The sequence below is a fragment of the Saccopteryx leptura genome, chromosome 3, assembly GCF_036850995.1.
Source record: "Saccopteryx leptura isolate mSacLep1 chromosome 3, mSacLep1_pri_phased_curated, whole genome shotgun sequence".
In the NCBI taxonomy this organism is placed as follows: Eukaryota; Metazoa; Chordata; class Mammalia; order Chiroptera; family Emballonuridae; genus Saccopteryx; species Saccopteryx leptura.
The window spans coordinates 98,339,959-98,365,772 of NC_089505.1; the positions used below are offsets into that span (position 1 = coordinate 98,339,959).

At 51.5% G+C, this 25,814-nt stretch overlaps 1 protein-coding gene across 5 annotated transcripts in view; it reads right to left on the reverse strand.

Annotated features, from left to right (window-relative positions):
- ECE1 (endothelin converting enzyme 1) overlaps window positions 1-25,814 on the reverse strand; it is a 114,000-nt gene that overhangs the window by 61,704 nt on the left and 26,482 nt on the right. For 2 of the 5 annotated variants that reach the window (XM_066375325.1, XM_066375327.1), the window contains exon 2: window positions 603-689. In XM_066375325.1, the coding sequence (XP_066231422.1) occupies window positions 603-689 (87 nt within the window). Of the gene's footprint in view, window positions 1-602; window positions 747-930; window positions 997-20,489; window positions 20,544-25,814 lie in introns of those variants that run through there. The other 3 variants (XM_066375326.1, XM_066375328.1, XM_066375324.1) reach the window with 3 other exon arrangements.

A 25,814-nucleotide genomic window follows, 5' to 3' on the forward strand; every position in this document is an offset into this window, starting at 1 on the left:
GAGGGGAGGAATCGGGCTGAGAAGTGTCAGGGAAAGGGGGCAGAGGATGGTTCACCCCCCCTCTCCCCAGGAAATTCAGGCATTGGGTGGAAAAAGAACAGGGTAATAATGCCTGCCAGACAGGGTGACCAACTATCCAGTGAGCCCAGGACTGAGTAGGTTCCAGGGACGCAGGACTTTTGTGCTAAAACAGTTTTAGACTCTGCCAGTAATGGGCTATGCGACCCCCGGCAAGTCCCTCAGTGCTCAGGAACTGTCACTTCTGTGAAAAGGGAACTGGACCGGTTCAGCCCTGGAGGTGCGGGGAGGGTGTGTGCTTCAACTCTGCCATCTAGGCTGTAGCCCCACGAGTAGGTGGTTAGAAGGAATTAGGGATGGGCAGAGCTGGCCAGGGGAGACTGGTGGGGAAGCTCAGTGCCCCTGGGGCACTTGTGCCCCAGAAAGTCTTTTCTACGGAGCCCATGTGCTGCCCAGAACTTCGGGCAGGGGCTGGCAGGATGGGGGCGGAGGCAGTGTGTGTGGGGGGGCAGCATAAGCGCGCATGCCCAGCTCCCCCCACCCCAATCTCCTGCCAGGGTCTCACAGAGGGCTAGGGCTCCTACCTGCAGGCCGTTTGGGTAACTGTCCCCCTCGGAGAGTGAGTCCACCAGGTCCTCTTCATCCAGCGTGGCCCGCTTGTAGGTCGACATCTGCAAGGCCAAGTGCAGCACGGACTCTCTCAGCACCTCCATGACTCTCGCACCCAAACGAGGAGAATGGGGAAACAGCCCGGGCGCCGCTGCCGCTACCAGCACTGCCACCTCCGCCACCTCCGCTGCTGCCGCGCCCCGCCCCGGCCCTGACACCAAGACCAGCCCACCGACCAGCCCGCCGTGGGGGAGGGGGTCCCGCCTCCCCCCACCGCCTGCGCTTAGGCAATGCCACCCTCACCCCCGGCGCGGACAGCGCTGAGGCCACTGGGTGCAGCGGCCACACACTCGGCAAGACATGCTTCCCCGCGCAACGCCAGGTTCCCCACCGTCACTGCCACCGCGCGGCGCGCCCTGCTGGTCTGGGCGGGCTGTGCTGCGGGGCCGGGCATTGCACCACCTTCGCAGGCGGGGCCTGAAGAGCTCGGCTCTGTTTCCCTTCCTGGACCCACCGGAGACCCCCCAAGGCCCAAGCGTCCCTGGGAGAGGAAGCCTCCCTTGCCCAGAGGTCAGGGCATGGCCAGCCCTTCGCAGGCAGGAAGGGGCCTCACAGCAACCTCTTCTAAGAAACCTCAAGTCCCCCCCTTCAGTAATCCCCAGTGGCAGATAGCAAGAGTCAAGTGTTAGGAGGTGTCCCTAGTGTGGCCCACAACACTTGAAATGTTCCCCCCAGCATTGGCCCTTAGGTGTGGCAGAGCCCCCCCCCCCCCATCTGAACTGCAAAGATTAAGGGGAAAGAAAAGGTAGAGTGAAAAAGACAGGTATCTCTCTCATTTCCCCCTTCCTCCAGCTCAGGGGTCTTTAAGCCAGAGTTCACTAATTATTTCAGAAAATTCCAGAGAACTGCCCTGACCTAGAGAATGAAAAAATGATGTGTATATATTTGGCTGGAGGGGAATCTCTGATGCTTGCTTCCAAGCTCAAAGGTGTGACTCTCCCCCCAAACAGCAGGAACCCTGGCTTCAGCTTCAGGCCTCCTCAAAGGCCATGTGACACTTCCTTCTCTGGAGTCAAGAGCCTCAAGCAAGGTGCTCCTTCCCTCCTGCACTCCTGAGGCCTCTCAGGGGCCCTGAAATAGTGGGCTTCCCCAGATGCGGGGTGCTCAGGTAAAGACTGTGGACACCCAGCCCTCTCCTTTCCATTCAAGACCCTAACTCAGTTTCCCAAAGGGCGCTCTACTTCCAGTGAGACCTGTGGGCTTTCTGGAAGCACTTCCATTCATTTCCGTATGTGGCTCCTACAATACACATAGTATAAAGTGATAGAGCTAGTCTCTAAAAAGGAAATTCTAATCCCTGGCACCTCCTTGCTTAAAACTCTTCCGGGACAGTTCCTTTACCAGCCCCGGGTGGCCCCTGCCCACCAGGGTGCTACCTTGTGCTGCTCCCCGCCTCACTGTCCTAGCCTCTACTGTGTGGCCCTCATTCATTCCTCAGATTCTCCAAGTTCCTCCTCCCTCCCACCCAGAACTTTATAGCGCTGTTCCCCCTCTCTGGAATATTCTTTCCGCATCTCTACTCCTCCCGTGGTCAGCTCCTGCTTCAAATCACAACTTGAACATCACCTCCTCATGTGTCCCGACTACCCTGAGCAGACCCTCCCGTCCTGCATTAAAGCACCCCATCATTTCCCTTTATGGTACTTATTGCAGTCTGTTACAATTACCCTTCTGGTTTTTACATTTATCTCCCTCCCCCGCCCCAGAATTGTGAGCTTTATCAGGGCTGGGACTTGGTCTGGCAAAGGGAATCCCCATCATACTGTAGGTGCTGAGGGTGAAGTGACAAGTCCTCTGGGACAGTGCCTTTAAATCCTTATGCATCTAATGTGGCGGTGCCCAAGCACCACGGAAACATGGGTAAGGGGCCCAGGCCTGCAGGGAGACAGAGTACCATTGCAAGAATTTTAATTCTGGAGTCTTCTGTTTCCCTTCCATGGGGTGAAGGCGTTCTCATTACTCACCTGAGAGAGAAAGGGCTCCCAGGCTTCTTCACTTTATGCTAGGTTACAGCTGGGCTTTTTCTTGAACTAGGACCCTTGGTTACACTAAGTAACAGGTGTCAACCACTCAAGGAAAAGATGCTTAAAAAAGAAGTTCAGGGGCCCTGGCCATTGGCTCAGTGGTATAGCGTTGGCCCAGCGTGTAGATGTGCTGCGTTCGATTTCTGGTCAGGGCACACAGAAGTGCCTGTCTGCTTCTCCACCCCTTCCCCTCTCGCTTTGCTCTCTAGCCCCCCCTCCTGCAGCCATGGCTCCATTCAAATGAGTTGGCCCCAGGTGTTGAGGATGGCTCCATGGCCTCTGCCTCAGGTGCTAAGAAGAGCTCAGTTGCTGTGCAACAGAGCAACATCCCAGATGGGCAGAGTATTGCCCCCTATTGGGCTTGCCAGGTGGATCTAGGTCAGGGGCACATGCAGGAGTCTATCTCTGCCTCCCTCCTCTTACTGAATTAAAAAAAAGGTTCCATTCACCAAGCATGGCCCCAGCTTGGCATAGCAGGTACTATTTCCTGGACGCCTAGGGGTATCAGCTATTTGTTAGGTCTTTTACACCCATCCATCACCTTATTTAAGCTTCTCACCCTTCCCTCTAAAGCAGGTATTACTGGCCCCTTTCACAGAGCCTAAAACTGAGGCACAGGGAAGCAACTTGCCCAGGGGCAGTGAAGCATCTCATTGGGGAGGCCATCCCTTCTGGGAAGTTCTCCTGACCACCCTCCCCGACCCCAGGGCATCTGGTCCCCTGCTCTGTGTTCCCCTGCTTCCTTATATGGAAGCACACAGCACTTTACACAGTGGCCCTCAACCTTTTTTGGGCCACGGACCAGTTTAATGTCAGAAAATATTTTCTTTTTTTTTGTGTGTGTGTGTGTTTTTTTTGCATTTTTCTGAAGCTGGAAACAGGGAGAGACAGTCAGACAGACTCCCGCATGCGCCCAAACGGGATCCACCTGGCACGCCCACCATGGGGCGGCGCTCTGCCCACCAGGGGGCGATGCTCTGCCCATCCTGGGCGTCGCCATGTTGCGACCAGAGCCACTCTAGCGCCTGAGGCAGAGGCCACAGAGCCATCCCCAGCGCCCGGGCCATCTTTGCTCCAATGGAGCCTTGGCTGCGGGAGGGGAAGAGAGAGACAGAGAGGAAGGCGCAGCGGAGGGGTGGAGAAGCAAATGGACGCTTCTCCTGTGTGCCCTGGCCGGGAATCAAACCCGGGTCCTCCGCACGCTAGGCCAACGCTCTACCACTGAGCCAACCGGCCAGGGCCCCAGAAAATATTTTCAACGGACTGGCCTTTAGGGTGGGATAGATAAATGTATCACGTGACCGAGACAAGCGTCAAGAGTGAGTCTTAGACGGATGTAACAGAGGGAATCTGGTCATTTTTTAAAAATAAAACATCGTTCAGATTTAAATATAAATAAAACGGAAATAATGTAAGCTATTTATTCTTTCTCTGTGGACTGGTACCAAATGGCCCACGGACCGATACTGGTCCGTGGCCCGGGGATTGGGGACCACTGCTTTACACTACAGAGGGCAGAACCCTAAAGGCAGGGATTGAACCTGGGGGGTTGGAAGCTTATCCCAGGGGCCCAGGCCAGGCTCAGGCCGCCAGGCCTTCCATCCCGCTGCGGCCGGTCTGCAGACGGAGGGCAAGGGGAGCTCACAGAGCTGGCTGCAGATGAGGAGGGGAGCTCACATACCTCCCAAGCAGAAATATGCAGAGATGAGAGCTGTTTATTTTTCAACATACAAAAGATGAGGGGCCCTTCCTGAACCGCCTGCCGGGGGCCCTGAGTGAAACTGAAGCCACCTCAGGCGTGGGAATGGCTTAGCTGGCTCTGTCCGGTGGGAGCTGGGGGGGGAGGCCACGGGCCCCAGCAGGTGAGTGACAGTCCAACAACAACGGTAACCCTATCTCTGTGCTCGCCCAGAGCTGGGGTGGGGCCTTCCACTCACTGTCTTGGGTCCCCACACCTACCTAGAGCCTCGGCCTCAGCAGGTATCATTTCCATTTTACAAGAGAAGTGGAGTGGGGGGGGGGGGGACCCAATACTTACTCTGGGCTGCCTGACAAAAATCTCTCCTGACCCCACAGTGCCCTGTGAGGTGAGGATCAGCACCTCCACTTTACAAATGAGAAGACTGAGGATTAGGGCGGAAGAAGGACTTATTCCATTCCCTCTCCCCCTCCAAAGTCTCCTGGCTCCACAGCGAAGGAACCAGGATATGTGACTCCTAGCCTACTGACCTCCTGAGGCTGCCATTAGAGAGCCCGAGCCACCCAACTAGTAAATGGCAGAGCTGGGCCTAGAACCTAGGTCCTGGCTCCAGGTCCCGTGCTCACTGAGGAAGGGGGAGTCCAAAGGCCCTGAGCCGGCAGGGCAGCCAGCACCAGCTCTCCCTAATTGCCTCATTTGTGGCTGTGGGTGGCACAACTGGCTGCGAGATTCAGGGAAAGGGGAACGACTTCTGCTGTGTGGAGAGTCGTGATCTGCTTGTTCCTGTCCCATCCTGCCCCACCAGGCCCAGGAGGATCATCCGGGCACGGTGTTCATGAGGAGGGCTTGGTGGGGACTCAGGACGGAGGAACCACAGCTCATTCCTGGCTGCACAGTGAAGGTGATGAAAGTCAGATGACAGTGATGGTGCCAGCCCTGGAAACCCCACCCCGTGGAGACAAAGGCCTGAGGTGAGCAGAAATGAGAAATAGAACCGCTCAGGGAGCTCTGATGACGGAGGCCTGATGGCACTTGTAGCTGGTTTGCCCAAGGCAGGGGATCTTCAAAGAATTTTGGAGCATGTCAGAGGCAGGAAAGAGCAGCTCTGAGAGAAAGTCACAGGCCTGGGACTCCTTGGCCACACCCTTCAATCTGTTTTCATGGTGAATTTCTAAGCCTCATCTCTTTAGGGAGACAGCCCTTTGTGGCCAAGGGCCCTCCCTGTCAATGCCTGCCCTCCAGAGCTAGTAATTAGCTGGGATTTGTTAAATCCTTGTATGTCATCTCATACACACTCCAGTTGTATGTCAGTTAAACACTTGCATTTAACAGACAGGATAATATATAGTACAGTAAAGCTCTAGATCCCAACCTCAGTTCAGAACCCCACTGTGCCACTTCCCAGCTGTGTGACCTCGGGCAAGTGACTCAGCCTCTCTGTGCCTCAGGTGTTTCAACTGTAAAACAGGGGGCATAATAACAGTACCTCCTTCACAGGATTGTTGTGATACTTACATAAATATAAAGTGTTTAGAACAGTACTGGGCACACAGCAAGTGACCACTAAGTGGAAGTAGTTATTTGTATAATTATTATTATTATTATTATTTTTTTTTTTTTTTTTTTTTACAGAGACAGAGAGAGAGTCAGAGAGAGGGATAGACAGGGATAGACGGACAGGAACGGAGAGATGAGAAGCATCAATCATTAGTTTTTCATTGAACTTTGCGACACCTTAGTTGTTCATTGATTGCTTTCTCATATGTGCCTTGACCGCGGGCCTTCAGCAGACCGAGTAACCCTTTGCTGGAGCCAGCGACCTTGGGTTCGAGCTGGTGGGCTTTTTGCTCAAACCAGATGAGCCGGTGCTCAAGCTGGCGACCTCGGGGTCTTGAACCTGGGTCCTCAGCATCCCAGTCGGATGCTCTATCCACTGAGCCACCGCCTGGTCAGGCTATTATTATTATTTTTTAACAGAGACAGAGAGAGAGTCAGAGAGAGGGATAGATAGGGACAGACAGACAGGAACGGAGAGAAATGAGAAGCATCAATTATTAGTTTTTCGTTGTGACACCTTAATTGTTCATTGATTGCTTTCTCATATGTGCCTTGACTGTGGGCCTTCAGCAGACCGAGTAACTCCTTGCTCAAGCCAGCGACCTTGGGTCCAAGCTGGTGAGCTTTGCTCAAACCAGATGCGCCAGCGCTCAAGCTGGTGACCTCAGGGTCTTGAACCTGGGTCCTCCGCATCCCAGTCCGATGCTCTATCCACTGCGCCACCGCCTGGTCAGGCTGTATAATTATTTCTTATAAAACACAGGCTTAAAAACTTCCCACTGATCCCCACCTCTTAAAGAACAAATTCCAAATTCCTTAGCTTGGCATTCAAGGACTCCATCTGGCCTAAACTTACCTCTCTAGGCTCACCTCCACAGCCCCTCTGGTGTGTATGTGGCCATGACCCTTGACCCTGACCCCAGATCTATCTCTGTAGGTGTTGGACACTCAACAGGAGTTCTCTAAGCCCCTGATGCTTGTCAGGCCCTGTGCTGCCAGCTGAGGAGGTAGCTCTGCATAGAACTCGGTCCCTACCCTCAAGGGAGCTGCACCTGATATCCCCTCTCTCAAGACTGTGAGTTCTGTGTCCCAACTACTTTCCACCTCTGACCTACCTCCTTCTCTCTCTCTCTCTCCCCCTTCTTTTCTAAAATCAATAAATAAAAATAAAAGAGTTTAATGACAATCAAGTAAGATTCAAATAGGACAACTCTAGCCTAGGGGCAAGATAGTAAAAATATGGCCATCATTCCTGAAGATGACACCCTGAGAAATCTATTACTACTACATTATTCATGACATTGCTCAGTGTCTTTTAAATGTGAAATTTCCAGGTGATTAATTTCTTTTCTGGTTTTTGGGGGGGTTTTTTTTGTATTTTTCTGAAGTTGGAAACGGGAAGGCAGTCAGACAGACTCCTGCATGCGCCCAACCGGGAGCGATGCTCTGCCCATCTGGGGCGTTGCTCTGTTGTAACCAGAGCCATTCTAGCGCCTAAGGCAGGGCCACAGAGCCATCGTCAGCCCCCGAGCCAACTTTGCTCCAATGGAGCCTTGGCTGAGGGAGGGGAAGAGAGAGACAGAGAGGAAGGAGAGGGGGAGGGGTGGAGAAGCAGATGGGCGCTTCTCCTGTGTGCCCTGGCCGGGAATCGAACTTGGGACTCCTGCAAGCCAGGCCAATGCTCTACCACTGAGCCAACCGGCCAGGGCCAGATTAATTTCTTTTCAAATTTACCATAAAGTTCCTGAAAAAGTGAACTGCTTCTCTGCTTTCTGAACAGGAATCATAGAAATCACCCTATATTCCTTTTTCCATTGGCTGCCAAGAAGCTCATAACCAAATCAGAAACTCACCTACGGGCTTTTTCCTGGTCTTTATTTAAGTCTTTCCTTTGTCCACATTTTCCACCGTATTTTCTCTGATCCCATTTTCCACTCCCACTGCCTATCCTTTTATTAAATGTGCTTTAGTTATCACCCATCATGAATAAAGTGAATTAGAAACAACCTGTATCAGGAACACCCCTTCCCTGATTGGTTCTCCTGGAAACACAGCTTCAACGTATTTATTCAACACTGGGAGATTGAGGCAGTAAAGACAGACCCAGGCTCGACCCCAGGTTCCCTGGCTGAAGTGACCATGTCATTTCCTCTTTCAGGCCTCAGTTTCCTCATCCGTAGAAAGGGTGTTGTGAAGATTACATGAGCTGAACCATGAACTTCCTGACATATAACATCTCATCCTCAAGTGACCTGGTACCTGATAGACATGCTGCAGCACCCACCTCTCACCTGCGTTTATTGTCCTTCACTACTTTTCTTCCTTTCTTCCTCCCTCCCTCTTCCCCTCCCCTTCTTCCTCCCTCCTTGCTTTCCTTCCTTCTTTCTTTTTTTCTGAGAGAGAGGCAGGGAGAGAGAGAGAGAGAGAGACAGGAACATCCCTCTGTTCCTGTATGTGACCTGACCACAGAATTGAACTGCCAACCTCTGCGCTCTGGGACGACATTCCAACCAACTGAGCTATCTGGTCAGGGCTTAATTTTCATTGATTTTTAGAGAGACAGAGAGAGGACAGGAAGGAGAGAGTGGGGAAAGGAAAGGGAAGCATTTGTTGTTCCACTCAGTCATGCATTTTTTTTTGGTTGCTTCCCGTGTACACCCTGACCAGGAATCGAACCCACAACCTTGTTGTTTCAGGAAGACACTCTTAACCAACTGAGATAAGCAACAAGGGCCCTTCACTCCTTTTCCATTTGCTTCTGCCCTTGTCCTTATTTTCTGATCTTGGCCTTAGTTCAGCCAACATTTGGCATTAACCTGGCCCTGCTGCTGCACTCAGGGTAAAACTAACAGACTTCCCGGGGATCAAGGTAACATCAAGAGTAATTAAGTCCAATATGACTTACCAATAGCTTGTACGCACTCATGATATAATGTGATATAAATCAGTGGTCCCCAACCTTTTTTGGGCCACGGACCGGTTTAATGTCAGAAAATATTTTCACTGAACGGCCTTTAGAGTGGGACGGATAAATGCACAAAATAAAATTATGCGACCGGTGTAAAAACTGTGGTATTTTTAAATATAATTGTTGAACTTACAAGACAAGCATCAAAGGTGAGTCTTAGACGGATGTAACAGAGGGAATCTGGTCATTTTTTAAAAATAAAACACTGTTCAGACTTAAATATAAATAAAACGAAAATAATATAAATTATTTATTCTTTCTCTGCGGGCCGGTACCAAATGGCCCACGGACCGGTAGTGGTCCGCAGCCCGGGGGTTGGGGACCACTGATATAAATGATACTTTACCTCTGTGGCCTTCCTCCTACAGACACATTACCCCAGTCTAATCATGAGAAAAACGTCAGACAAATCCCAGTTGAGGAACATTCTACTAAATACCTGCCTCCTACTCGTTAAAACTGTCAAGGTCACTAAAAACAAGGCAAGTCTGAGAAACTGTCACAGCCAGGAAGAGCTTAAGGAGACATCACAACTAAATGTAATGGGGTGTCCTGGATGGGAGCCTAGAACAGAAACAGGATATTAGATAAAAACGAAAGAAATCTGAATAAAGTCCAGACAGCACTTTGTAATAATGTATCAGTATCAGTCCATTAATTGTAAGAAATGTGAGAAATGTACCATATAATACCGGGTGGGGCAAAAGAAGGTTTACAGTTGTTCATATGGAAAATATAATCATTAATAAATAACAACACAAAGAATAAACTCTGTGTTTTGCATACTCACAGCTGTAAACCTACTTTTGCCCAACTCTGAATAAGACGTTAGTAACTGGGTGTGAGGGAACTCTATACTATCTTTCCAATAATGTTATAAATCTAATATTGTTCTAAAATACAATGTTTATTTAAAAAAAACAACTTTCCCCCCCCCAGAAAATAGAGTCTTCAATCCCAACACAAGCCCAGCATTGCCCATACATTTCTCAAGGCTCTTTTTTTTTTTTAAATGTTTTATTGAATTTAGAGCAGCGGTTCTCAACCTGTGGGTCGCGACCCCGTTGGGGGTCGAACGACCAAAACACAGGGGTCGCCTTTGTGTTTTGGTCGTTCAACCCCCGCCAGGGTCACGACCCACAGGTTGAGAACCGCTGATTTAGAGGGAAAGGAAGAGTGAGAGAGAGACAGGAACATACATCTGTTCCGGTATGTGCCCTGACCGGGTATTGAACCAGCAACCTCTGTGTTTTGAGAAGATGCTCTAACCAACCGAGATATCTGGTCAGGGTTCCCAAGGCTCTTTTATACACTTATCTTATTTGTGTCTCATGATCACCCTGTGGAATAAGTCCTGAGATCCCCATTTTACAGGAGCAGAGACTGAGGCCAGAGAAAGGAGGCAGCATGTCAGTTAGCCACGGAGTGGGGCTCAACCCCAGACCCTCCTGACGCTCTCGGGGCCCGCCCTCTTTTCTTGCGCCACTGTGGGGCCTGGCTCTCTAGACTGACCTCCTTTGGAGACAACAGGCTGCCCAATTTGAAATGTGGGCAATTGGGAGGGATATGACTGGGGGTGGGGGAGGGAGATTCCACTTTGTGCCACCAAAGGGTCAGATGGAGCTGGAAGCCTGGGCACGGGAAGGGGAAAGGCGGGCAGAGTTATGGGGAAGGGAGGCCGCAGGGTGAGACTCCGGGAGAGGCTGGAAGGCCAAGGGCACAGAGCATACGTGTGAGGCCAAGAAGGAAGCAGCCCTGCCAGACAGTGAGTGGATCACTGTGGTCTGGACCCGAGTCCCAAGCTAGGCTCCCCTCATAGTGTGAGCAGTCGGAGACTCGCCCACACATGCAGGGGGCTGGAAACACCCACTTGGCCAGGTGTTGACTCACCTGACTGGGGGGCCCCTGGAAGGCAATGAAAGCCTTACCCAATTACCCAGTGCAGCCAACTGACAACCTCAGGGCCTGCTGAGTCCATCCCATACCCAAGCCCAAACCCGGCCAGCCACTCTTCCTTATTTCCTGGCCCGGGCCACATCCACACCAATGACCGTCGAGCCCGTGCACGGGTCCCACCATGCCTCTCTCTACCTCCCCCTCCTGAGAGCCGCCCCATCTCTCATCTCTGCCTCTCTGTCCAGTCCCACTGACTCTGTCCCCTTCCCCTGAAGCATTCCCTGATTAGCTCCTGCCCCCCCATATCTAGCAATCATCCCCCAGTCCCTCATCTCCGGGCCGGCTCCAAGCAGATCCTAGCTGATAGGATCCAGCCACTCTCCTTCACACGCTGGCTCCCTAGAACTGGCAGAAGCAAGCATGAGCCTTGGCCTGGCTCCAACCCCCTCCTCCCATCCCCCAGGATCTGGCCCCTGGCTGCTCTCCAGCCTCCCTCTCACCACTTCTCCCTCACATGTTCAAACCTCAGTAAAATATGAGAGTGCTTTTTGCTTCCTGGCCTTTGCATATCTACTGTCCTCTGCCTGTGAGGCCTTCTTCTCATCCTTCCCCTGGCAAAGCTCAGCTCCATCTTCCTCCAGGCAGTCTTCTTGGATTTCACTGTGACCCTTCCTCCTTGCTGCTCCCCAGCATACCCTGCCTGGCCCTCTAGCATCTCATTCCAACAGACCACAGCAAAGTACAACTGTGTAACCTGGACAGTGATTCCACTTCCTTTCTGTGTTTTGGTTTTCTTGTCCATCAAACGAAGATGATAATGGTAGCTACCCTTTAGGGTCTTTATACATAGTAAGTAAAATAAGCCCCATAAAAGTCCTTAGCTCAGTGCCCCACAGATAAGCAACACTGATTAAATGTTAGCGTGTGTGGTGGCAGGTTTAGGGAGGGCTAGCTCTTCAAGGCATGCTAAGATTGATAGAAGATGGGAAGGGAAGGAAAAACCAGGACGACCTATGGCATGCCGGGTGCCAAGCCTGGTCCTGGTAACCTTGGCTCTTCCCTGTTGCATACTACAAAACAATTGTCATTCAGGTAGCGTTAGTAGTAACTTGCCCAAAGTCAAACATCTGGAAAAAAGCAAAGCCTGGATGGGGATGCAGATGCATCGATCCCCAAAGCTAGTTGTTTTGCCATTGCAACAAATAAGACGGCAGCCCCAACCTGCTCCACCCTTGTCACTCTGGGCATCACCTCCTGGCTGGGCTAAAGAAGCTAAGTTTGTCCACTCTGATCTCTGAGCACCAAGTTCGAGACAGGCCAGAAACCTACAGCTGGCTCTAAGCTGCGCGGGACGACCAGGCTGAATAACTCCCAAACTCGGGAGACGGAGTGTGCCAAACAATTTGCTGACCTAATCGCATAAAACTCAGGACACAGTTAATCTGTCTCACTTAATGCTATTTATGATGATGATGATGACAGAGCTGGCCAGTAATTAGGCTCCAGCAGGAAGCAGCTCATGGAAATGGTTGTAATTAGTATTTGTATTATACAGGTGCAGGTGAGGGCTGGGAGGAGGAGGAGGGAGGAGGGAGGAGGGAGCAGGCAGAGCAGGTAGGGGACTCCTTGGATCCAGGATTTGAGGATGGCCAGGGACCCCATGGTTTGTGCCAGGCCCCATGCCAACCAACTCATGTGGAGGACCCTAATTAACTCTCATGATAACCCCAGGATGTTGGCCCTATTATCACTTTTCTAAGATGAGGAAGCAGGCTCAGAGAGGTCCATTCACTTGTCCATGGTCACAGAGCCAGTGAAGAACAGAGCCAAGATTCACACAGGCTTGCCCATCTTCCCCTCCAGCCCCAATGACGTCCTGGACAGGAGGAGGTGATTAGGGCTTGGGTTGGAAGGCAGATCTATATTCGGTCCCAGTTCCTACACTGTCTTGCCCTAGGCCTCAGCAAGTGACTTCTGCTCTCCAGAACACAAACATGGGGATTGGGGAGCAGGCTCCTCGGATTCTAATCTTTAGGCAAGCTCCTTCACCATCTGAGCTTCAGTGTCCTCCTCTGTAAAATGGAGACGTTGTGAGGGTTAAATAAGTTTTAAAATGTAGAACAATGCCTGCATATTATTATCACTTACAGGGGACATACAGGCGTTGGAGTCAGTTTTTCCGTTTGTAACGTGGGAAGGCAGTGGCTGGGTTAGACAGTGGTTTGTAAGCATATACTTTTTAAATTCCATTGAACCCTTTCTTTTCAACACTTAACATGGCAACCCAACTACAGACGAGAGACAAGTGGGGCTGCCACTCACATAGTCAATGACCCCATATCCTAACCCCGAACCTGGCTTCCTCGGGGGTTCCAAGACGTGGAGTTTGAAAATCACTTCTCAACATTCCTCTCGGAACTAACAAAGGGCTCTAAAGCTCTGAGAACGAAGGTGTGGTGGATGCAGGTGCCGGGTGAGCTGGCTGGGACTGTGTTAGCCCAGCGGAGGTGGGCACGTGGGGGCGTGGAACAGGCTGGGCCATGCCCTGGTGGAGTTCACTGGGGCCTGCTGGCTGCCACCATTCAAGCTAGATAACTATCTCCCCAAGAGGCAGCTGACAAGCGGAAGGAAGAACAATGAACTTGGAGACAGGTGATGAACCCGCATTCCAGCCCAACCACATGGCCTTGGGAGCTCGTGTCACCTCTCTGTCACCTCTCTAGGCCTCCCTGTCCTCGATTGTAAGATGGGGATAATAACACTATTCTCATCTGGTGACATCAGGGCAAAACTGAGTCTCATGATGCATAGGGTTTGTAACTGTGAAAGAGAGCCCCAAATTAATATTTTCACTTATTTCTAATACATTATTATCCCTTCCCTAGAGTTTAAAGCCAGAGTACGGAGGTTCAAGTCTCAACTCCACCATGTACTGGCTGAGCGCCCAGGGTTCAGTCATCGACCCTGTGTCCCCCTGTGTAAAGGGACGACAGGAAGGGTTTAGCATAGTGTCTGGCACACAGTGAGTGCTCAGTAGGTGTTTGCCGCCCTGGAATTTGGGGGAACAGTAAAGGCAAACGTGCGCCCTCGTGCCCTAGTCCAGAGCAGACACAGCAGAAGACGGTGAGTGTTCCTCGCCCTCTGAAGCAGTGGTTTTCAATCACCAGTCACGGACCGGTGCCAGTCCACCAGAAATTTTGTGCTGGTGCGTGGAAGAGTTAACTACCCTGATGTTGTACGAAGATGATAGCGTCTCTAATCATTGGGTATACAATCTTCACACAACATCATATGGTTAACTCTTCGCGGACTTAAAACCACTGCTCTAAAGCACACAGGTTCAAACACAGTCTCTGGCATTACTTTGGTTCTTTGCTCAAGTGTGGCTCAAGCTATCCTGGGCTAGACTGGGGATGTGTCTGCCCTCTGTCCTTAACACACCAATTCAGTTCAATAGCTCAGTGGTCCCCAACCGTTTTTGGGCCACGGACGGGTTTCATGTCAGAAAATATTTTCATGGACCGGCCTTTAGGGTGGGACAGATAAATGTATCACGTGACCGAGACAAGCGTCAAGAGTGAGTCTTAGACGGATGTAACAGAGGGAATCTGGTCATTTTTTAAAAATAAAACATCGTTCAGACTTAAATATAAATAAAACGGAAATAATGTAAATTATTTATTCTTTCTCTGTGGACCGGTACCAAATGGCCCACGGACCGGTACCGGTCCGCGGCCTGGGGATTGGGGACCACTGCAATAGCTGTTTCCTGTTTACTGAGCACCTGTCATAGGCCTGGCCTTCACCATAACCCTGCATGGTAGGTAGCACTGTTCCCATTTGCCAGATGAGAAACTGAGGTTCAGAGAGGTATGGTGACCACCCCAAGGCCAGGGTGCCTGTTTACAATGCTTGGGATCTGGAGCCAGGTCCAGAGGGCTTCTTTGGTATGGAGGCTGCTGGAAGGTTTGTAAGGGCCCTTGGGTGCCAGCCTACATTATTTGGTAGGTGGCATCCTCTGAGTGAGGAGACCTAAATGGCAGAAGGTCTTACTCAGGAAACAACATTGACCCCAGGGAAACCAACAGCCTGAGTGGTGAGTCCTCAAAGCCCAGCCCCACGCTACCTCCTCCAGGAGGTCCTCCTTGACCTGCCCTTTATCCTTTCTCTGGCCCACGGTCCCCAGTCCTGTGCTGTGCACCAAACACTCCACACCCATCGCTGATTTAACCTGCCAACAGCTTTCTGGTGGTGATCTCTACCTCTCCGAGCCTCGGCTTCCTCGTTGGTAAAATGGGTGATAATAAGGGAACATATCTCAAAATGGGTGTGAAGATCAAATTAGAAAAAAACAACAACCAATAATGGCAAATGCTTATTTAGCACTTTACTAACAGACCCTGGCTGGGTGACATGGGTAAGGGCCCGAGGGGTCTGCCCTCTCACTGCCAGGCGCTGGAACACTTCCCGCCAGTGACCACAGCCCCTCTTTCCCCACAGCTCCTGGCCCTAAGGAAGGGAGCCAAATGGAGCAGAAAGGGCACTGGGCTGGGAGCAGGAGCACAGGTCTGGTCCTGGCTGTGCCCTCTCTGGGCCTGTTTCCTGCCGGGCCCCACCTGCAAGGTGGGAGGGGATGGTGGAAAGGCAGTCTTGTTCTGCCAGGTGATCCTTATCTTCTCCTTCCCAAGTGATAGGCTTGTCTGGACCAAACACCATGGGGCGGGGATGCCCCCGCCACCAGCTCCTCTGGCAGTGGCAGCACGGCCTGGCCCTGGGCTCCCCTCCCTCACCAGGTTCCTGCCACTCCTGCCCCCACTTGCCCAGGCTCCCTGACACCCTCATCAAGCACCAGCCAGCTTCCACCCTGCCAGCCCCACCCTTGGCTGCTTTCCCAGCGCTTCCTAAAACTGGGTTTCTACCCACTGACAGCTCAGGTGCCAGGACCTGAAAATTCTCGTGCACGGGCAGTCCCAGAGGGGAGGGCCGAGGCTCTTGCTGCTTGTTCAGGTCGGTAGCACCCTTGGCAGCTGGCAAATCTGCACCCCACTACACGGGGAGGACATGTAGTGGTTAGGAGCACGGACTCCAGAACCAGACAGTCAGGGTTCAAATCCCAGCCAAGCACTCACTCTGCAACCTTGGGCAAGCCACTTAATGCCTCTCCAGGCTCAGCTTACTCATCTCTAAAATGGATTATTAATGGTTAGGAGGATTAAATGACTTAATAACACTGAGCACTTAGACTAGGACCTGAACAAAGGAACCACTCAACAAACACCAGCTCTTAAGATGACTAGAGTTCTGAGCCGCCCAAGGCAGAACGCACCACCTGGCAGTCGCTGTGTCAAGTCTGGCTCACGGGCGTGAATTCTCTGGCCCACGGTGCTGTAAAAGGCAGTGACATGCCAACATTTAGAAGATTTTACACAAAAATAATAAGTGTTTTCAGCTTTGCAAAAATAAAACATCTTGGCAATGCTGGGCCCACATTCTCAAGTGGCAACATTCAGCGGGAGCTGAGGAGTGGCTGGCCCCTCTGGATAGGCCACAAGTCCCCAGGACACCACAGCCACCCCACTCCACCCCAACCCCTTCTTGTCTCCTCCTCACTGTGGCCTGGGGTCAGCCGCCACTTTTCATCATGCTGGTGCTGTCTCTCGTAACAAAGAGAAAAGAGAAATCTTGCTTATACCCTTGTCCCAGTGGGAAAATGATTTTTTTAAACGTTTATTTATTTACTTATTTATTTTTAGAGAGGAGAGAGAGTGAGAGAACAAAGGAAGGAGCAGGAAGCATCAACTCCCATATGTGCCTTGACCAGGCAAACCCAGGGTTTCGAACCAGCCACCTCAGCATTCCAGGTCAATGCTTTTATCCACTGCGCCACCACAGGTCAGGCAGGAAAATGATTTACGTGAGGCTTAAAAACAGGCAGGACTAACGTATGGTGATAGACCAGAACAGCAATTGCCTCTGGGGACGGGACTTAACTGGAAAGGGGCCTGAGGGAACTTTCTGGGGGAATGAAAATGTTCTGGAAACTTCCTATATCTTGATTCCACTGTGGTGACACAAGCATCTGTGTTCGTCAAAACTCGTCAAACTGTTTGCTTCTGGCCGGCGTGTTTTATTCTATTTAAGTCACACCCCAATAAGAAAAAAAAGTGGAAAAGTGGGGGGAAATAAAAGGCCAGGAGGCTCTCATGTTTCAAAGAAAACAGTGGCTGACTCTTTTTGTGGGTGTGAAAAAAATACCCATGAGTTTAACATACTGACAATTGTGAAAGAAGACACAACCTCAGGGGCCCCTGGGAAACGATGTTTGAGTTCAGACCTACAGTCTAAGACCGTGAATGATTAATCTTCAAAGAACTGCACAGATCCATGACGTCCAACACTGTGGCCATTAGCCACATGTGCTATTAAAGTGAAATTTAGCTCTGGACAAGTAACTCGGTTAGAGCACTGTCCCGGTATGCCAAGTTTGCAGGGTCGACCCCCGGTCAGGACACATACAAGAAGCAACCAATGAATGCATAAATAAGTGGGACAACAAATCCATGTTCTTCTCTCCCTTCCTCTAAATAAGTAAATAAGTAAATAAATAAAAGTTAAATCCCTCATTTGCAGCTGCTACTTTTCAAGTGCTCAATAGCCATACATGGTTAATGGACAGCATGGATATGGAACATTTCCATGATCACAGAAAGCTCCACTGGACAGCACTAGTGTGCACGTCAGCTCAAAGCTGGGCTGACTTCTGGGTCGGCCACCAGGGCAGGCACTGTCCTCACTGCTGTGCAGAGCCTGATGGGGCAGGTGCTCAGTAAACATGAGCTGACTGAACGAATGAAGGTGGAAAAAGCTGAGTGTAAATCCCAACTCTGGCCCCAACCAACCGTGAGGCCTCCAGCAAATCTCCCCCATGCTTAGTCTCTCCCTCCCTTTCAGGAATGGACACATAAGGCCCTGGCCACTTGGCTCAGTGGTAGAGTGTCGGCTAGGCATGTGGATGTCCTGGGTTTGATTCCCGGTCAGGGCACACAGGAGAAGCGCCCATCTGCTTCTCTACCCCTCCCCTTCTCGCTTCTCTCTCTCTTTCTCTCTCTGTCTTCCCCTCCTGCAGCCATGGCTCAATTGGAGCAAGCTGACCCCGGGCACTGAGGATGGCTCCATGGCCTCTGCCTCTGCCTCAGGCACTAGGAAGGGCTCAGTTGCAAATGCCTCAGATGTGCACAGCATCGCCCCCTAGTGGCCTTGCAGGGTGGATACCAGTCAGGGCGCATGTGGGAGTCTCTCTCCACCTCCCCTCCTCTCACTGAATTAAAAAAAAAAAAAAAAAGAAAAGAAATGGACACATAAACCAATATCCTCAGGAATGCTCAGAGTCCCTGGGGCCAAGGACAGGCCTACAGGAGGACTGATGTGCTGCTGGCTGTCCTACCTGAATTCAAGAACAAGAGGGAGGCGTGGCAGCAGTAGGAGGGGCAGCTGGGGAGCATTTCTGTTTGTGAGAGTAGTTTTTGAAAATGGACACAGGGTTGGGCAGTGTAGACAAAGCAGGCTGGGCCCAGCTCTGTGGGTTCAGGAGGGAGGGCTGCCTAGCACAGGGGAAAATCTACGTTAGCTCCCAGGGCTGGCTGCTGGAATCTGAGCTGGATCACAGTGTCAGACATCCTCAACCACTGCTGTGGTCAGAGTGGCTAGGACAGGGAGCCACCTCGATCCCCAGAGAGATTCCCCCAATCCCGCAGGGCGTGGACTTCCATCAGAGCAGGCCAGACCGGGACCCACCAGGGGGGCTGCCTGGAGTCCAGAGGGCTGGCCAGGTCCTGAGACAGGAGCTGGCCCAGGTTTATCTTCCTAGCATCCATCCTCCACACCCACCTTACGTGGCCTGTTAGAAGCCAGGATCTGCTCACCTGCCCGCTCATGCATTCAAAAAAATATTTATTAGGCACCTACTGTGTGCCAGGAAATCTGTTTCATGCCCAAGAGCTCAGGAGCCTGAATTCTAATAGGGAAGAAAGACAATAAACAACGTTGCTAAGAGTTATAATTAGCCTGACCAGGTGGTGGTGCAGTGAATAGAGCATTGGACTGGGACGCGGAGGACCCGGGTTTGAAACCTCGAGGTCGCCAGCTTGAGTGTGGACTCATCTGGTTTGAGCAAAGCTCACCAGCTTGGACCCAAGGTCACTGGCTTGAGCAAGGGATCGCTTGGTCTGCTGTAACCCCTCCCCCACCCGTCATGGCACATATGAGAAAGCAATCAATGAACAACTAAGGAGCCACAATGAAGAATTGCTGCTTATCATCTCTCTCCCCGTCCCTATCTATCTGTCTGTCCCTATCTGTCCCTCTCTCTGTCTCTGTCACACAAAAAAAGTTATAATTATAATAGCATTTAACATTTATTGCTTACCGTGTACTGAGCACTGTATAAGTGCTTTTTAGTGCATTTCTCATTTAATCTTTATAATAATAATATATTATTTTTTATGCTATTTTATAGGTGAGGAAACTGAGGCACAGAGAGGTTATAGACAAGATCACTCAGCTATAAGTGGTAGAGCTTGGGATTTGAACTTAGCCAATTTGACTCTGAAGTCCCTAACTCTAACCAGTAGCACCCTGACTGCCTCACTGCAGCGGGATTTGTGTTATAAGAAAGAACAGCAGGGCGGGTGGTAGAGACCACCTGGGAGGAGTCCAGGAAGGCCTCTGTGACCAGGCAACATGGAAGCTCCGCCCCACCAGTCAGCTGTGCCCACATGGGGGCTGCTGCTCCTGGGCACTGGGCTCCAGACAAAAATGGAAAAAGGGCAAATGAGCCTTTGTGGAAGCCAGCCAGGCAGGTCCAGGGCCAGCCCAGGCCCAAGATGAGCCTGAGACCCGCTAGAGCATCCTTGTGGGGCAGAGATCGGAGACAAGCCAGAAGAAGAGAGGAGGATGGCTCAGTGTTTTCCTAATAGCCCAATGGGTCACATTTAGAAGGGATGTGACCCATTGGGTCATATCTAGCTGGACCTAAAGGTCCAGACAGGTCACCTCTAGACACCTGCCTGCCTTACTCCTGCATGGACCCATAAGCCTTGTGAGAACTCTCCTGGAGCAAACCTCCACTTCTCTACCTCCGGGCCTTTGCTTATGCTGCTCCCCCCACCCAGAGAGCCATGCCCCCTGCTGTTCCCCAAAGGCTGTTCTTTTGCAGCTCACCCTAAACAGTGTTCCCTTGCCCCCAGCTGAAGTAGGTCCTTCTTCAGAGCGTTAGTTTCACAAGCATTTATGGAGGCTCTCAACACCAGCTGGCTTCCCCTCTCACAGATCCTGCCAGGGCTCGGACACAATCAAAAGCCTCAGTCCCCAATCCCTGCCCCAGAGGCCACTCTGTGGGACTCCTAGGGGCTACTGGGGTCTTCCCTGGGAGGAATGGAATGGCACTTTCTCATTAGGGAAAAATCCCTTCTGTGGAATTGGGGGTAAGAAACGGAAAGACGTCTTGTGGGAAGGGACAGGAGGCCTGAGGGAGCTCAGGACTGCGTTGCAGAAACCCCTCAGATCAGGGATGAGGTCAAAGAGGCAGGGGTAAGGCCATCCAGAGCCTGGGACTTAGGCTTAGGAAATATGGCTGTGTGACCTTGGGCAAGTAACTTACCCTTGCTGATCCTCAAACTTCTCACTTGTAAACCAGGGCTGACACTTCCTATGCCTGAAAATAGAAGGGAAGGGCCCTTGGCACCTGGGAGGTGCTTGAGCCTGGGGCAGGCTGGAGTCATGGACTGATGTGGACATCCCCAGGGCTCCATTCACAACAGTTCCCAGCACCCCTTTCCTTCTGGGCCTCCCTTGCCAGGAGAGGTTTTAAAACTCCCCAGCACCTGGCTGGAAGCCAGAGCTTCTTCGAGTTACTTACCTCCCATGGAGGGCTTAGCAGGACCCAGCCAGAGCCCATCAGTCACTGTTTCTGGAGATTATCACAGCTCACAGAAACAGCAGGGCACCTGGCAGGAACCTGGCCCTCGCTGCTTTCCAGCCTAGCTCGGGCTGGCACTGGGCCAGGAGAGCACCCTACTTCCTGCGAGAGAATCCGGACACTCTCCTTCCCTGCCCTCCTGGCCCAGGCCACACTGTGGTTCTGGGGTCACATCCTAGGCACCGGCACTGCAGTCTCTCTCGTCCCCACTGGGCTATGAGACATGGAGCTCCACAGAAAGAACTCTGGCCTGAAGTTGGAGTGGTCATCTCCACCCTGTGGTTAAGAAAATAAACCACTAAATACACCACTAGGAAAATAACCCTCTAGAGCCAGACTTCTTGGGTTCTAATGCTGGCTATGTCATTTACCAGCCACGTGACCTTGAGTGAGTTATTTAACCTCTTTGCCTTTGTTTCCTCACATGTAAAGCGGTGAAGTCATGCTGCCTACCTCACTGGGTTATTCAGAGAATGGAACTAGTTCTTTGTAAAGTGCTTTGTTTTTTTAATTTATGTATTGATTTAGAGAGAGGAAGGGGGAAAGAGAAACATCAATTTGCTTCCACTTATGTATACATTCATTGGTTGATCCCTGTATGTGCCTTGACTGGGGATAGAACCTGCAACCTTGGCATCTCGGGATGATGCTCTAATCAACAAAGCTACCCGGGAAGGTGGGTTAAAGCGTTTACAACAGTGCCTGGTACACAGTGAGAGTTAGATTGGTTGAATAAATGGGTGGACAGATGTATGTATGTATATATGTATGTATGTATGTATGTATGAATGTATGTATGTATGAATGAATGGGGGATGCATCCAAGCTCTGCTCCTAGGCATCTGAGGCCCTTCCAGGTCTGCCCAACACCACCACCTGCCATCCCCCAGGCAGGTTATAATCATGCCCTTCCCAACAGCCCCCTCTGCCCGTCACAAGCTCGCCATGGCCATTATCCTTAAGAACTCCAACATGTGGTTCAAATGTCACCTTCTCTGCGAAGTCTCTTCAGTCAAGACCCTCAGGATTATAAGCGACAGAAACCCAGCTCTCACTGGGTTTGTAACAAAGCAAACACCCCGACTTGTACTACCTAAAAAGGAGGGAGGGTCAGGCCTCAGGTAGGAGGAGATCCAGAAGATGTTATGATGCTGTTAAGTTCTCTCCCTCCCTAATCCTAGCCCTTGCTTCCTGCGTGTGTGACCTCACTCTCATCTCCTGAGTTTAGCTGTCCTTCACGCCTGGAGAACTGAGCTCAGCCTACCACCTGTCAGCAGAAAGCCTTGGAAAAAAGAGCCCTTCTCACGCTCTATGTTGAATTATAAAGTCCCGTGGAAGAACTCCCACTGGCCAGGCCTGGTTCATGTACCCTGTGAAAAGGTGGGGCAAGAGCTGTGACTGACACCCAACCATGTCAAATGGGGGAGGGGCAGTTTGAAAGACAGTACCTGTGTCCATGCCAACACCCTGACACCTGGCCCTGCAAGTATTCCTTCCTCTGCTCTCCCACAGCACTCTGCACCTCCCCCCCCCCCCCCCCCGCAGAGCCTACTGGGTACGTGGCTGTTCTGCCCACTGGTCCAAAAAGTCTGAAAGATTCAAGGCTCTGGTCAGCTTGGCCCTCAGCACTCTGCCCCCTGATCATAAATCACTTTCAATCAATAAGGAAAATGAGGCTCAAGAAGAGGGGGTCACTCAAGGGGCCAACAGGATGAAACTTAGAGTAGGTTCTTCTGACCCCATCTGGCAGCCTCCTCCCTCTACCCACAATCATCAAAATCACCCCATAAAAAACTCTTTGATGGCCCTGGCTAGTTGAGCCCTACTTGTGGATGTCCCAAGTTCAATTCCTGGTCAGGACACACAGGAGAAGTGCCCATCTGCTTCTCTACCCCTTTCCACTCCCCCTTCCCCTCCTGCAGCCATGGCTCTATTGGAGCAAGTTGGCCCCAGGCCCTGCCTCTGCCTCAGGTGCTAAGAAGAGCTCGGTTGCTGAGCAACAGAGCAACACTCCAGTTTTCCCCCTAGTGGCCTTGCCAGGGGGATGCCGGTCGGGGTACATGTGGGAGTCTGTCTCTGCCTCCTCTCCTTTCACTGAATAAAAACAAAACAAAACAAAACAAAAACCTCTTCGACAAGAAGGCTGTAACCCATCCCTCAGGAAGCAGGAGATGGGCCCTCAGAGCTGTGCCCCATGGGAAGGGAGCCCTGTCTTTGTAGTCAGTCAGACATATGTTCAAAATCAGCTTCTTCCAAAGACACTCGTGATGATCTTGGGCAACTAGGGCCGTTGTGAGGATGAAATGAGAGAATGTAGACAAAACGTGTGTGTGGCACACAGCAGGGCGTAACGGGAACCACTGTTTTCAGAGTTGGTCTCCCTGGCCCTCTCAGGGCAGCAGTGGGGTCTGGCCGGCTGCCAGGACCGGAGGGTCACAACCCTAGCGCCTCCCCTCACTCAACGTGCAGGAATGTTCACAACATCCGTCCCCTCCTCCGTTCGCCCATTTATAAGCCCAGCAGGCCTGTCCCACATGCCAGCAACAGGAGGCTTTGAGGCGAGCAGCATCGTCAGTGCCACAGTGTCACTGACAGGCAGGACAACGTCGCAGTGGGAGTGTGGCAGGTCTGGGACCTGGGCAACCCGGGTTCAAATCTCAGCTCTGCCCCCTACTCCCTGACTTGGCAAGTGACACCATCACCCTGGGCCTCAGTGCACTATTCCCACAGTGGCTATGAGGATTCATTGAGTTAAAATATGTGAAGCATTCTGAACACTGGCACTGCTGTTTACTTGATTTGCTCATGCATGTGAAGGAAGTACCATCACTGTCTCCCATTTTGCAGAGGGACAGTGGCTTGCTTGGGTTACCGTGCCAGAGAAAAATAGAGCCAACCGACACTGGACAATGGACACCAAGTCTCTCTGACTCCGATCTCCCGTTGTTTTCACTCTGCCTCTCTGCCCCCATTATTCCCTCCAGGGACTCCGAAATCCTGTCTCAGCGTGAAGTGCTCATCTCCACCTGCCACATCGCCCAGACGTCATGGGACGGCAACTCCCCATGTCTGGCCCCAGCCAATCAGGGTAGACCCTCGGCCAAACCAGATGCTACAGAGCTGGGGTTGCCTCAGTGACCAGGAATGTTCACATAACAAAGCCCAGGCCAAGCTCAGCTTCCCATCTGGTCCCCATTACCCCTCCTCACCACACATGTCAAGCTGGCCTGGGGGCCCAGGAGGGCCCGGGGAAGAAACGCCTGGTGGGGAGCTGGGATAAGAGGCCCGGTTTCTGCTGACAGCGGGGGAGCAATGGCTGTTTTGGCTCAAGAGGATACAAGCCGCCCATCTGCAGTCTTGGTCCAGAGTGGTCCCCAGGCACAGGGCAGAGCCAGAGGGGGTTGGAGAACAAGGGACAGGGGACATGACAAAAAAAAAAAAGGAGTGGAAGGGTACCTAGAGGAACAGAGAGCGCCAGGCTTAGATTTCCTGGGAACAGGCCACTCCCATCTTTGGAAAGAATAAGAGTTTTGGAGCAGACAGATCTGAGCTTGAATCCCTGTAATCTACTGTGTGACCCTGGGCAAGGGCCATCATCTCTCTTAACATGTTCTCTTGCCTATAAAATGGGGACGTGTGAACCTACTTCCTAGGGCTGTCTGTGGTGAGATTAAGCCTGTGGGTACAGGCTGTGATGCTGGATGCTAACGTGATGGCACTGGAATGTCCTGGCTCATGGAGAGACGACATGAGCAGCTAGCACAGGGGTCGGGAAACTTTTTGGCTGAGAGAGCCATGAACGCCACATATTTTAAAATGTAATTTTATGAGAGCCATACAATGACCCGTGTACATTACACATTATCCAATAAAAATTAGATGTTGTCCTGGAGGACAGCTGTGATTGGCTACAGCCACCCTCAACCATGAACATGAGCAGCAGGAAATGAATGGATTGTAATACATGAGAATGTTTTGTATTTTTAATGTTATTATTTTTTTATTAAAGATTTGTCTGCGAGCCAGATGCAGCCATCAAAAGAGCCACATCTGGCTCGTGAGCCATAGGTTCCCGACCCCTGAGCTAGAATGACCCTGGGGTTCAACCTGAGCAACCATGTGGCCTTCATGGAGGTGGTGGTGACAATGGCATTGATGCTGCTGCTGCCAAATAACAACAGCAGTAGTGACAAAAACCATCACCTGAACGACTTCATTCCAGGCCCTGCACTAATTGCTTTCTGATTTAACCATCACAGCAATCCCATGTGAACGATGAAGACAGAGGCACAGAGAGGTTAAGCAACTAGTCCAAGGTCACACACCTGGTGACAAGCTACAACTCAAACCCAGGTCTACCCAACAACTCTTAGGTACCACAGAATCCTTCAGAACAGAGTGGGAGTTCTGGGGAGGGATGCCTGACTAGGCCAGGCAGAAGTCCCTTCCTAGGACACTCACACAGTGGCATTCCCACACCCCTTCCTGGGCCCCCGAACTACTGGCTCTGTAGCCATCCAGCCTGGGCTCCTCCTTCCTTCTCTGGGGCTCGGCTCCTATACAGCCCAGCCCAGGTGCCAATTTGCAATTGCACAATTAACAGTTAGGAACAACTTTTCTTCTCTTCCAATGGAGAGAACAGCACAAGACTTAGTGACAGGATCACAGCAGGACTTGTGCCAGAACTCATGAAGCCTGTCCCCAGTCCTCTGCCAGGCTGGGAGGCTCCTTTCCTGACCCAGCCCAGCCCAGCCCAGCCAGGAAACCAAGAATCAGGCAGCCCCTCTGCCTCTGGTCTTCCTTTCTCATTCCCTCTCCTTCCCCCCAGGAAGACTGCCCCTTCCAGTAGTCATCTGTTCCTTTGACCCCAACACCACTGATTTTTTTTTTTTGAGAGAGAGAAACATGAATTTGTCATTCCACTTATTTATGCACTAATTGATTGATTCCTCTATGTGCCCTGACCGAGGATTGAACCCACAACTTTGACATTTAGGGATGACACTC